This window comes from Penaeus monodon, chromosome 17, assembly GCF_015228065.2.
Source record: "Penaeus monodon isolate SGIC_2016 chromosome 17, NSTDA_Pmon_1, whole genome shotgun sequence".
NCBI classification, from domain to species: domain Eukaryota; kingdom Metazoa; phylum Arthropoda; class Malacostraca; order Decapoda; family Penaeidae; genus Penaeus; species Penaeus monodon.
The window spans coordinates 4,555,179-4,568,493 of NC_051402.1; the positions used below are offsets into that span (position 1 = coordinate 4,555,179).

The following is a 13,315-nucleotide window of genomic DNA, read 5'->3' on the forward strand; positions in this document are numbered from 1 at the left end:
GAGAGACGCAACTGAAGACGGCCTCGGAATATAAGACAGGTGGTGGTCGAGGGGGGGGGGGAGGTGGGGCGGGCAAGGAAGTGTTAGACGAGGTGGGCGAAGAGATTGAAAGAGATTGAAGCGAATGCGCTGGTGATCTGCAGGCATGGTCGGTCCAGTACCTGAGTGTGGAGCGAAAAAGGCCTGTCCCCCTTCCCCTGCCCACCTCCCCCCGTCCCCTGCCCGCTCGCACCCCCCGGCATACCTCAGTCCCTCCCTCGCCCTCCCGAACCAGAGTTACCAGTTTGCCTTTTTATCTTAAAAAATGCCCTCCTCCCTACGTAATATTCATTCTAACTCCGTGTCGTTGCTTTTCCTCGCTTCATTTCAAGGAGCAGCAGAGTCGTCGGCGAGCAGATCGCCATCGTCGCCTGTGTAGGCCGAGCCACGACCCGCCTCCGCCGCCTGCATGACGAAGCCCCGCGCCGCGCAGGTGAAATAAATGCGCATCACATAGCTAGCCGTCAACCCGCGGCCCCGAGTCGAGTACTTCCAAACTCGCTATTTGAAATGAACCCGCAAGTCCCCCCCACCGCCCTGCCACCACTCCCCTCCCCATCTCTCCCTCTCCGTTCGACCTCTACCCCCTCTCCCTCGCCCGCTCTTCCCCCTCCCTTTATTCACCTAGCTCTTCCCTCCCCCAGGTCCCCTCTCCCCCTCCACTATCTCAGGAATATCTTATGACATATCGTAACGAGCGAGGAGTGTCCTCTGCGTGCTCTGTTGTTCTCCTCTCTGTCCCGTGACTCGTTTCCTTCACTACGTGCGGCCGAGTCGGAAACTGTGTGATGAACCCGCGGGCGTGAGCAAGGGCAGGGGGAGAGGGGGGAGTGGGTTATTTCGCCGTCGGAAAGGTCTTCTTCTGTCTCTTTCTTCCTCTTCCTCCCCCGCCGACCCTATTTTTTCTTTGTTCTTCTTGATCATCTGTTAATACAGCAATTTCGAATTTCATCTCTCAGGATGCAGGAGGTGGGCAGGGGGAGGTCAATCCCGCAACGGTCGGGCGGAGGAGCTTCCGTTGCCTTCGAAGTCGCCGCCAAGAAGGACGTGGACACGTAGGCTCGATGGCGGGGCAGCAGTGGGTAGGGGAGGAGGGGGAAGGAGGGGAGGTGGGAAGGAGGTGGGGAAGGGAGCATAGTCTGAGAAAAATACCACCGGTTGCATAGGCTCGTTGTTGCCACAGTCCCGAGGTTTTGTTTACCCCGCTGGCCGGGCTAATGAGAGCGAAGGATGTTGGGCGCTCGGGATGTGACGACGGCGCTCGCTCTGGGCCGTGGTGGCCGGTACTGGTCAAGCCCTGCGTCGGGGCAGAGAAGGAGGGAAGAGGAGAAGAGGGAGGGGGAATAGAAGGCGAAAGGAAAACGATGAAGGCTAAAAAATGAGAAGAATGATCAATGGGGTGTGCGGGAGGAGAGCGAGGGTGCAGGAACCACCTGGGGAGTGTGGATGTGTCCCCCTCTCCTCCTCCTCCTCCTCCTCCTCCTCTCCCCATTCTCCCCGCTTGCACGTCGTAGGACTTCGTCAGACTAGGGCGCGAGTCAAGGTGATGTCCGACAGCTGCCAGGGTCCTGCAGGAAGAGTGGGGGAGGTTGGTTTGTGTGAGTGAGACAATATAAAAACGTTGTAGTTGGTAACGTTGGTCGGTGGGTTGAGGACCCTGGTGGTGGGTGGGGCGGTGGGGGGTAGACAGGAGGGATGGGGGGTACGGAGCGCGGAGTGAGTCAGTGTGTGTTGTGCGTGTGACGGGAGAGTGTGTTGCCGCGCCTCTCTCTCTCCCTCTCTCTATCCTTCCCTCCTATCTTTGTGTGTATGGAGTTCTCGCGCCCTGGGAATTACTAAGGACTTCATCTCCACGACCAGCAGCATTCTGCCTTCCCGTGGCAGAGTGACGGAGGTCCCTGTGGAGCGCCTGTCTTGTCGTGCAGGAGAGGCGGGCAGGTCGTGTGCGAGGCATGAAGGAGCAGCAGCGTGGTTGGTGGCGCGGTTACAGCCTCTAGTTGTTAGCTTGTATGGTGCGTCTTAGGCTGGACGTCTGCCTGACAGGTCCTCTTGCCTCCTGGCCTCCGTGGCTTCCTCGCTGGTCTAAGAAGGCGTTCTCAGACCACGCCGAAGGGGCCTCTCCCGCTCTCTAGTGTTCTCGTAGGCCTATCCATGCGAGCCTGTTTACCTGTGCGCCGTCTCGTGTGAGAGCGAGACCCTCTGGAAAAGAAAGCAATATAATCCGAGCTTAAAAAATCCGAGACCTGGCCCGTGCATTGGCCTGAGGTCATCGAGTGAAGACGGTGAGCGATACCGGAAAAGTTGTCAGTGAGTGTTGCGTAGTGTCGGTGTTGTTATTATTGTTGTTGTGATCCGAGTGTGGCGTGGCGCCAGATCCGAGGTGGGACGGCGGCGCTGGATGAGTGGTGAGCCGTGTTGCAATATGGAGGTCGCCACAATGGTCACGTAAAGTGGAGGCAGCTCAGCAAGTGTTGGATGTGGGGAGACCAGCAGCGTGTGGTGGGTCCCCAGCAGGTCGGTGGAGGTCAGTGCTCACACCATCACCTCCTCCATCAGCACCAGCACCTTCCCCCACACCACCATCACCACCACCTGCACATCTCCCCTAAACACCATGACGACGGAGGTGCTTGGCCACTAGCCCCCTCCTCTTCCACCTCCTCCACACCTTCCACTTCCTCCTCCGCCATCTCCTATACTTCCCCGCCCTCCTGCTCGCCGCCAGGAGAGTCCTACGCCAATTGGATGGCCGAGGCGCTGGCCACCTGCACCAGCTACACCAGCACCTCTTCCCCTTCCTCCTCCTCCGCCAACAACTACTCCTCATACACCTCCACCTCCTCCTCCTCCTTCTCCACCAGCGCCACCCTAACGTCCCCCACCACGCCCACCTCCAGCATCGCCTCCCCAGTGACCACCTCCACGTCGCCCTCCATCGCCGCCATGTCCCTCAAGATGAACAGCGTGTATATAGACACGTCCCCCTCCAGGACCTCCAAGCCGCCTCCCACGGTCAGGTCACACTCCCTCGACCAGCTCAATTTCGAGGAGAAGCGGCAGCTCATAGCCTCCACGCTGAGCTTGAGCGACCTCCTCGGAGGCGGGCCGCAGAAGGGGAAGCTCAAGTCTGAGGTAGAGACTCCTTCGGAGACCTCGGCGACCCCGGGTGCCAACACGCCCACGTCGGGCACCAACTCTATCGTGACCAAGTCCACGTCGCTCTCCCTCTCCGACATCATCAACGCCACCAAAAGCAACAAAGGTATGGTCCGCGCCTGTCACCTATGTGCTGGCCGAATTTAGCGACAAGTCGGGTGATTGGGTTAGAAATATATAGCAAAATCGTAACCTGATTGCAGGTAGGAGGGAGAATGTCCCAGACCAAATGCATGCGAGCGAGGGAAATGGATAAAATAGTAAGAGACACAAGGTAACAAGTCCGGCTTTATGGAATTTGGTTAATTATGTGTGGCAGTGGCATTGCTAGCGTTACTCGGATGATGTCAGAGAAGGGCGGGAGGGGTTCTCTTCTGCAGTTATGAAGTGAAGACCAGCTAGGAGCTTGTGCTCCGGTTAATATTTTAGAATGCTCGGCAACTTGACCAGGTAGTCCGTTGGGATCCAGGTGTGTTTTTGTTTGTGTGTTTTTGAGAGTGGACTGAGGTTGCTAAATCTGCTATAGGATTATATTCGTCGTCGAAGCAGTACATGAGAACAATATGCAAATCTAAATCATCCGACAACATTATTTAACCGTAAAAGTTTTCACACGAAGGTGCGGCGGGGCCTCGTAGCCTCTGACCCGCCCGTGTCGCGCTCCACGTTCTCTGGAAACGGTCCAGGAAGGTGCGCGGGTATTCTCATCCGTTCTCGCGGTCCTGATGGCTTGGTTGGCATCCCGATGGTACGCTTTACGCTAGCCTTTATCGTTTAGCTCCGTCCAATCTTTGAACTAAAACTTCGTGGGAATCATGTGGACATTGATCACTGCTCATTCGTTTTCTGTAATGTTTCGCCTATTGTTCCAGAACTATTCTATTTTAAGTATTCGTTACTGTTTTTTGCGACTCAGTTATCGTGTAATATCGAATGAGTTGCATAACATAACGGCACCGCCCTTTCTGTGTGTGCTGTGGTTAATGTAATCGGCGTTGTGGGTGTTGTCGCATTATTCCGTTGACCAGCCTGTGCGAGTCTCAAGGTCACTCGTTTTGCGTGCGTGTGGATGTTGTATGTGAATGGTGGAGGTACGATTGCGTGTGTGTGCGTATATATGTGAAAATGTGTGTGAATGTATACGTGATTCCGTGTTTGGTTTAGGAGTGTCTCTTTGTTGTTGTTGGCGGCCATATTGTCGGTTTTGATGACTTTGTGTTTCGCTCGTTACTCTGCAGCGTCCAACGGGTTCCCTTCTGCGTTTCCCAGGACCGTGCCCTTCCTGTATATATGAACAGCTGAGTTGCATGTTACATGTTCGGATTCCTTAGCGCTGAGTTTTACTTGGTCAGAAATTGAATTGTCAGGCTGGTAATAGTGGTGACTGCATAGCGCTACTGCTTCTCATTTTTTTTTCTATTCCAATTATTTTTTATGCAACATGAGGGGGATTTGTTAATTGTTGGAGCAGTGTTGCGGTAGTAGCCCGTATTAATATTCCTGTGGATCACATGTTTAAAAAAGAATTGTAGTTTATATCTAGAAGCTGCATTGGAAAGTTATGTAACGCCGCTGTTGAAAGAGTCGAAATAGTTATTACACGTTCAATAACCCCTTTGTGTTCGCTTTTCAAATGTTTATATCTGTATACCTTTCATGTGTTGCTTGCATCTAGATATCGATGCATTATTATTGTGATTGGTGCGCTTGTTTTTGTTATTTTCCTGTTATCTGATCGTAATCCTTCTTTCGGAAACGGCTAAGAAAAAAGAAGATTAAAGGGGTAGATGTAATGGCGTCAAGGAAAAAAAACGTAATAAGCAGGTATACCACGGGCTAGGTCAAAGTAATAATGTATTAGATAAGTGGCCGGCAAGTTAATAAAAAAAATGGAAGGGAGATAACAAGTACGAACTTTTATACTGATAACATAAACAGACGATAAGAGGGTCCATACTCGGCAAAAATAAAATAATAACAGCGATGAGAAAGTGGCCCAGGAATTCGGCCTGGTCGCGATCGTTGATGATAGCAGGACATGGCCGCCAGCGCTCGATCATGCAGATGGCACTTCGATTGATAAATTGTGTTTTAAGCTGCGTCGATTGTGTTGCCTCGTTTTAATGGACCCTGTGTTGCTGCAAGATACTTTATTGCATTTGTACTGCGCGGAGAGCGACACTCGGTCCTGTTGGGTTGTTCTTAGGGTCGTCGAGGTCTGAGGATGTGGATGTTTTTATGTATGTATTTTTATGTATATAAAGGATGTATTTTTTAATGACATAGGTATGTGTAATTCGTAGTAACAACTGGTTGTGTGTGTGTGTGTTTGTGTGTGTGTGTGTGTGTGTGTGTATGTGTGTATGTGTGTGTGTGTGTATCGGTGCATGTGTGTGTGTGTGTATCGGTGCTTAGGTGTCTCGGTGTGTTGTGCCTGTGCAGTGACTTTCGGGCTGTCGATATTTTCTTCACGGTGATGATAATACACTGATGCAAGTTATCTGATTGTGTTTGTGGACTCTCTATGTATGTGTGCTTCTGCTGTGCCCGGCCTCAGCGAACACAGCATCCCAGATTAAAGATAATATACCACATTGTGTACCCCAGCTGTGTGTCCTCATTCCCCTCGCATTCCTCCTGCCATTTCTTCTGATTATTTTTCTTCCTCGTCTTCCTTCTCTCCTGCCTCTGTTTCGCCATAGTTCTTGTCTCTTGCTTTCCCTTTCTTCGGTTTCATGCACGAGGAATCTTTTCCCCCTTCTTTGGATCTTTTTTTGTGTGTGTCCTTATTCTCATTCGTCATCATCATTCTTGAACAAGTCATCACCGTATTAAGCGACTTGGTCACGTTTGTTCTCATCTCTCTCTCTCTCTCTCTCTCTCTCTCTCTCTCTCTCTCTCTCTCTCTCTCTCTCTCTCTCTCTCTCTCTCTCTCTCTCTCTCTCTCTCTCTCCTTGGTTAAGGTGAACCACGTGTAAGGGAAATGAATAGAATAGACGGAAGAGAAAATAGGAAGGGAAAAATGGTAGAAGGGAGAAGGGAGGCAAGAGGCGAAAATGAAAGAAAAGAAGGCAGAAGGAGAGCCCGAAATTCACCACCGGTTTATAATATGATATAGTGGTAGCAGGAGCGGGTGTTTGGGGGGGGGGGGGTCAGACATTCCAGAGTGTCCCTTCCCCCCTTTGGCCCGCGCAGTTGACCTTGAACCGTGTTACTGCTACAAGGTCGGTCGGAGCGGCTTTGGGGCAAGAGATGGTTAGGTCTATCTATATACTGTCTATCTATATATCTGTCCATCGATCTGTCTGTTTATCTATCCATCGGTCTGTCTGTCTATTCATCCCTCTATCCATCTATTTATCCATTTGACGATTTATATATGGGGTCGGCCTGTTTATGTACATATTTCTGTGTGCGAAAAGTAGTGTGTGAGTGAGTGAGTGAGTGAGTGAGTGAGTGAGTGAGTGAGTGCGTGAGTGAGTGCGTGAGTGAGTGCGTGAGTGAGAGAGAGTGAGAGAGAGTGAGAGAGAGAGAGAGAGAGAGAGAGAGAGAGAGAGAGAGAGAGAGAGAGAGAGAGAGAGAGAACTCTGATTAACTCACTCCTCATCAATCCTTCCTTTCCGCTGCCCTTGCCCTCCATCCCCCCTCTTTCTCTCCCCTCACTCGCTCCCCTTGCGCTGTATACCTTTGATGTTGGCGAAGGCGAGGAGGGGAGAAGCAAAGAAAGTCCGTGGTGTTTCCTGTTGAAATCTTGTTATATTGCATCTTGCAGTGTTCCCTTGCATGGCCCCCATTCCTTTCTTATTTTTTTTCTTCCTCCTCTTCCTTCTCTTTCTTCTATTTCGTCCCCTCCTCCTTCTTCTTCCATTTCTTCCGCTCCTTCTTCTTGTCCTCCATAGCCTTCCCCATCTTTTCCCCTCCTTCCTCCTTCCTCTCTCCCTTCCCCTATCCTTCCTCCCCATTCTTCAGCTCCTCATTCTCCTCCCCCGTCTTCTCCTTCTCCTTCGTATTCTTCTCATTCGTCTTTTCTCTCCTCCTCCTCCTCCTCCATCTCTTCTTCTTCTTCTACTCCTCTTTCTTCTTCTTTCCCTCCTCATTCTTCTCTTTCTCCTCTTTCTTCTCTTGCTCCTCCACTTTCTTCTCCTCCACCTCCTCTTCCTCCTCCTCCTCCTCCTCCTCCTCCTCCTCCTCCTCCTCCTCCTCCTCCCTCCTCCTCCTCCTCCTCCCCCCCCTCCTCCTCCTACTCTTACTCCTTTTCCTTCTTCTCCTTGACTTCTCCTCCTCCTCCTTCTTCTCCTCCTCCATTTCCCCTTCTCCCTCCTCTCCATCTCCCCCTTCATCTCTCCCTCCCCCTCCTCCTGCTGCTACTCTTAATTACCATTTTCCTCGTATTCTTCCTTCCTTCGTTAGAACGTTAAAACTCTTTCCTGTATCTTCCAAATCCCTTGACCACACACCCTATCCCCCCCCCTTGTGTGTGTGTATGTATGTATGTGTGTATATATATATGTATGTATGTATACATGCATGGATACATAATTGTATTTATATATTTATGTATGTATACATGCATGGACGCATATATGTATACATTCACATACATTTACACATCCGCATGTATGTGTTCGGGCGTGCGAGCCTGTAGTAACTCTCAACCTAACTTCTTTTGTCCCGTAACAGAATAATGTTTATCAATGGACACCTTTTTGCGTTTGCCTTTTGAGAACTTATATGTGTATTTCCCATTTCCCGCCTTTTTTTCCCTCGCGCGAAGGACCGGACGCGTAACCGGCCTGACCGGAAGAGACGCGCCGACCGAGACGGAAAACACTGATACTTGGGACGCCTTCCTTGACCTTTGACCTTCTGAAGAGGACGCGAGGTACAGAGGCACTGGCATCGCCACTGACTCGGTTTCCCTTTAATTATTAGTTGGCCGGCCGATGCCACTAGGATCTCCCCTTCCTCCCTCGTCCGTCTGTTACCCTTTCGTTCTGCTCTCTCTTTCTTTCTTTTTCTTTTTTCTTTCTTTCTTTCTTTCTTTCTTTTTTCTTTCTTTCTTTCTTTCTTTGTCTTTTTTTCTTTCGCCCTGTCATCGTCTTTGTTTCCCTCTTGTTTCAGAATCTGTTATCTTTTCGAGGAGAAAAAGACCGACATAGAGACTGTCAACTTAAAAGGGACGGAATTGGTAACGAACGCAGGAAATAGAAGGATAAAAAGAAATAGGGTTAGAGAGAGCGAGAACAGAGAGGGAGAGCCCTGCAACAGGGGTGGTGGCGGGGAGGGGGGGGGTGAAGCAGTTCCGTTATGTATTATTCCAGCGATCTGCAGCGGGGTTCACGGCGGCCACGCGGGCAGGGAGGGGCATCTGGTGGTGGCGGGAGGAGGGGTGGGGGTTGGGGGGTCAAGGGTGACTCTCAAGGGTGTGTTGTGGTGAAGGAAGGGATGAAAGAAGGTAGGCTATGTGGCGATTACCTTGGCGATGAAAAAAGAAGAGAGGGAACGGAGAGAGAGAGAGAGAGAATAAGACAAAAGTGAAAGACAAAGCAGCGAAACAGTTAGAGGAAAAGTGCAGGAAGGGCCGCGACGAGGAACGAGCCAAGGGAGAGCATGGATGGTGCCAGCGCTGCCTCCGTGGCCTCCCCGCCTCTCCCAGCGCAGCAACAAGTTCCTGCGTAGTGGCCATATTTTGAGTCTTACTCGCACCTGTATGATTTTACTCGAGCAAGAGAAATAGGGTTTCTCTTCTTGTCCCTGCAAGGCTTTCTTTCGTGAAGACATTGAGGAAAGACGCCTATTTTCCACTGCGCTGACTGCGATAGTATATACATACTATCTGTGCAATTGTGTCTGTCATGGATTGGTTGTGTTCACACGGCGACAGTGGTTGGTCGTGAATGCGAAGGTGTGGAGTACACATCCCCGTGTAGGAAAACCGTCGGGCGCTTGCGTGGCTCTCGACTCCTAGGGCGGCTGCCTACATGAGGTTGAGGTTTCTGGCGTCTGCGTGGCTTTGTGTAGATTATTAATTTGGTGGCGAAGCGTCGACGGCGTCTGAATAAAGCGTGGGAAAGCCTCGTGTTCAATCTCCCTTGGACTTTTCTCGCGGCGAAGATAATTGCCGTAATAAGCAGCCACAGGATGTTTGCCTTTTCGCCCTACTCCGTGTACTTTCTTGAGGCGAAATGACGTAGGCTTTGCGGTTGCTATTTGCAATTGCATTTGGAGTAAGCGCAGATGGAATGAAAACCACAGTTTGAATCTGTTTTTTATTAATTTGTTTATTTTCGTGTGCTTTTTCTGATCATTGGCAGATTGTGCGTCTGTTCCGAAAGAATTTTTGCTGATTTTAATTAACCGCAGTAGGTAACGCCTTTCTTCTCAACGTGGCTCGTCGTCCCTGGTTGTGATTGCAGGCCCAGTTATGCTGCGGTTTGCAATAATGTCGATATATATTTTTTTCTTCATTTAACGAGAACGGTTTTCATTTTTCATTTTTGGAACAAGGTATTTTTTTTTACATCTTGTTGGCAACGGCACGGGAAGATAATTGCGGTTTTTTATTCAATCTCATTGCGAGATCCTGCTGAGTGACAACCCGCAATAAACGCAATAAACATAGCAACAGCCCCTCGGGTTCTGGGCAGACGGGTGGGGGTTGGGGGGAGAGGGTGAGAGTAGGGAGGGTGGCAGTGCGCTTTGTGTTCCCATAACAACATAAGTGAAGGTGGGAGGGGAATGGGGTCTACCATCATGATTGCTTTTGAGTGTGTGTGTGTGTGTGTGTGTGTGTGTGTGTGTGTGTGTGTGTGTGTGTGTGTGTGTGTGTGTGTGTGAGTGTGTGTATGTATGTATGTATGTATGTACTTGCGTATGTATGTATGTATATATGTATGCTTACGTACTGCGTGCGTGCGTGCGTGCTTGCTTCTTGCCCCCATCCTCCTGCTTTAACTCCTATTACTTTGTCATTTTCTTTCTCCCTTTCGTCTCCTCACTCTAGCTTGTTTTCATCCGATGGTGTTTTCACAAGGGGGAGGAACAGTGTTTGGACTGAGGTAGCGCCAGCCCGCTTCGCCCCGCTCGTATGGAGGGAAGAGGAGGAGGAGAAGGAAGAGAAGGAGAGGGCGATGATTGGGGTTCGGTACGTTGGAGAGGGAGGGAGAGAGGGAGGGAGGGGAGAGGGAGGGAGGGAGAGAGGGAGGGGGAGGGGGAGGGAGAGAGGAGGGAGGGGAGGGATGGGAGGGGAGGGAGGGGGAGAGATGAGGGAGGAGGGAGGGAGAGAGGAGGGGGAGGGGGAGAGGAGAGGGAGAGGGAAGGGAGGAGAGAGAGGGAGAGAGGAGGGAGAGAGAGAGGAGAGAGAGAGGAAGAGAGAGAGGAGAGAGAGGAAGAGGAGAGAGGAGAGAGGGATGACGAGAGAAAGGAGAGAGGAATGAGCGAGAGAGAGAGAGAGAGAGAGAGAATGAGCGAGAGAGAGAGAGAGAGAGAGAATGAGCGAGAGAGAGAGAGAGAGAGAGAGAGAGAGAGAGAGAGAATGAGCGAGAGAGAGAGAATGAGCGAGAGAGAGAGAATGAGCGAGAGAGAGAGAGAGAGAGAGAGAGAGAGAGAGTGAGTGAGTGAGTGAGTGAGTGAGTGAGAGAGAGAGAGAGAGAGAGAGAGAAGGGAAGAGAGGAGGAGTGATGGAGAGGTGTCGATGACGTCATATTGTCCTCCATCTCCACTGCGTCTGTGAAGTTGAACTTTTGTGCACTCATTCACTCGCCATGCCGCTCAATCAGTCACTCGTGAACTCAATTTCTCAGTTACTCAATTTTCTCTTGTTTCCTTTGAAGGCCATCTCTGATTACTAACATGAAAATGAAAATGCTTTTGTCTGCGGCTTGATTAAATCAATTATTCTGTTCCAGGCTGCGAAATCAAACTAATTACATAACCAGTGTGTGTGGTTCATCAGACTGTTTTGAATGAGTTAGTAGTACGCAAGTGTGTTTTTTCTGTAAGATTGTGTTTACGTTTGTCTGTATGTCAATTTGTTGCCGCTGACTGATATCTTCTCAATGCCTTTATTCACATGGCCATCACTATCGCTTAATCAGTCGAAATTGATTTCTCGAACAGCAACGCATAAAGTCGAGTGGGTTGCAGGGCATGTAGTGTACCCAGAGATGATATCATTTTTACTTTTATGCTCCTAGATATGGGTGCGCGGTGGGTGCGTGGGTGCGGCTTGTACTCTGATGGTCAGTATAAGCGAGATTATCCTGTATGCACTGCACCCACTGTATTATAATTTTAAGATGTGCTGTGTTTATGGCGTGTGTATGTTTATGTACAGTGTTCGCCATTATTAAAGGTGTGTGTGCTTGTTGCGTGGCATTCATTGATTTTTCTCGTCCTTGTTTTTATTTGTTTTCCTGCAGAGTAGATTAAAGGGAGATTTGTAAAATGCATATAGTCTGCTGGAGTACTTATTTGTGTGGCGTTCTAATATTTATATTGTTATTGAAATGTTTTTGTTTTATTTCCAGGTGAGGCCAATGATGAATGCTGTTATCACCGGCAGTTGCGATGTGATGCATGTGAGTGTAAATAACTTGATATAGGCAGGGATGAATAAGTTTGCATGCGTAATAAATGCATTAATTAATGCAGAGAGTTGATGTTCACTGGCCAGGCGAATCGGAAATGAAGGGAGGATGAGGGGAGGGAGAGTGGGGAGGGAGTAGGTGAATAGGTAATGGGAAGAGGGAAGAGGGAAGGAAAAGTTGGTCGGGTAATAGGGAACAGAGGTGAAGGAGAGATGGAAGGGTGAGGGGGAGGAGAGGGAGGAGAAAATGCCAATGGAAGTGAAACAGATTGCGGGAAACAGACATAGAGTGATTCAGGGGAAACGCTGAGAAGGTAGAGAAGTAAAAAGAGAGGAAGAAGAAAAGAGAAAGTAGAAAAAAATAGTTGGTTTTGCCTAACCGCATCCCCAGGTAAATGACATCGCTCCGGCCGGTGACGCAAGAGGGCCAGGCATGCCTCAAGTGGGATTTCGTCAGGATTCTTGTGGCTGGGAGCTCAAGGTCCACCAAGGGCGGCGGAAGGTCCTCAAGGTCCGCTCACGAAGGTCGCTCGTTAGCAGCCAGCCAGCCTTTGAGGTCCTGCTCGGGTTGCCGTTCCTTGAGGAATCCCCGGAGGCGACGTCGGATTTAAAAGATCTTTTGTGGAGCGCGGATGGGGCGCTGTTGCTGGAGGATAGGAAGACGCTACGGCAGGATGAGGAGAGGAGGACGAGAAGGAAAGAAAGGCAGGAAGGAAGGTACGAAAGGAGGGGAGGGAGGGAGGAGGAAGAAAGAAGAAGGCAGGTACGAAAGGAGGGGAGGGAGGGAGGAGGAAGAAAGAAGAAGGCAGGTACGAAAGGAGGGGAGGGAGGGAGGAGGAAGAAAGAAGAAGGAATGAAACAATAAATAAAGAAGGAATATTGGTATAGCAAAAACCCACAAAAATTAATGAAAAGGAGATAGTAAGATAGCAAATAATAAAAAAAAAAATGATATAAACAAATGGAATGAACGAGTGAAAAAAACCCAAGCATGCGCCATGTTGGGTGACAACAGCATCTAAAACCTGCACGCACGTTGGACCTTGCATTGTTGCCGATGAACGTGGGAATTTGATTAATTACCAGGCAATTTTCCCTCGCAGCAGATCCATTACTGTATCAGATATAGCCCTCGGTCTCCCCTTCGCTCTCGGTCCGTCGGTCTGTAATGGCGCCCCTTCCCTTCCATCTGTTTTTTCTAATGTTTTTATTTTTATTTTATTTTACGGTAGCTCTCATTTTCCTCGCGAATTCCTTCCCCCTTCTACCTTCCTTTCCCTAAATTCGTATTCAAATTTGTCCTCTCTCTTTCTCCCCCATTTATACCCGGTCGTCGTTTTTAATGACATTCACTTCATTCAGGAAGCTTTCTCTCTCTCTCTCTTTCTCTTCTCTCTCTCTCTTTCTCTTTCTCTTTCTCTTCTTGTCTATTTCTCTCCTGTTTCTCTCCCTGTTTCTCTCTGTTTCTCACTTCTCCTCTCTCTCTCCTCTCTCCTCTATCCTCTATCCTCTATCCTCTATCCTCTATCCTCT

At 49.7% G+C, this 13,315-nt stretch overlaps 1 protein-coding gene across 1 annotated transcript; it reads left to right on the top strand.

The window, feature by feature from the left end:
• Positions 1 to 1,759: 1,759 nt before the first annotated feature.
• Positions 1,760 to 11,902, top strand: LOC119583486 (putative protein TPRXL). The gene is made up of 2 exons (XM_037931996.1): positions 1,760 to 3,301; positions 11,724 to 11,902. The coding sequence occupies exons 1-2, from the start codon at positions 2,515 to 2,517 to the stop codon at positions 11,786 to 11,788; spliced, it is 852 nt and encodes a 283-aa protein (XP_037787924.1). The 5' UTR covers positions 1,760 to 2,514; the 3' UTR covers positions 11,789 to 11,902.
• The last annotated feature ends 1,413 nt before the right edge of the window (positions 11,903 to 13,315 follow it).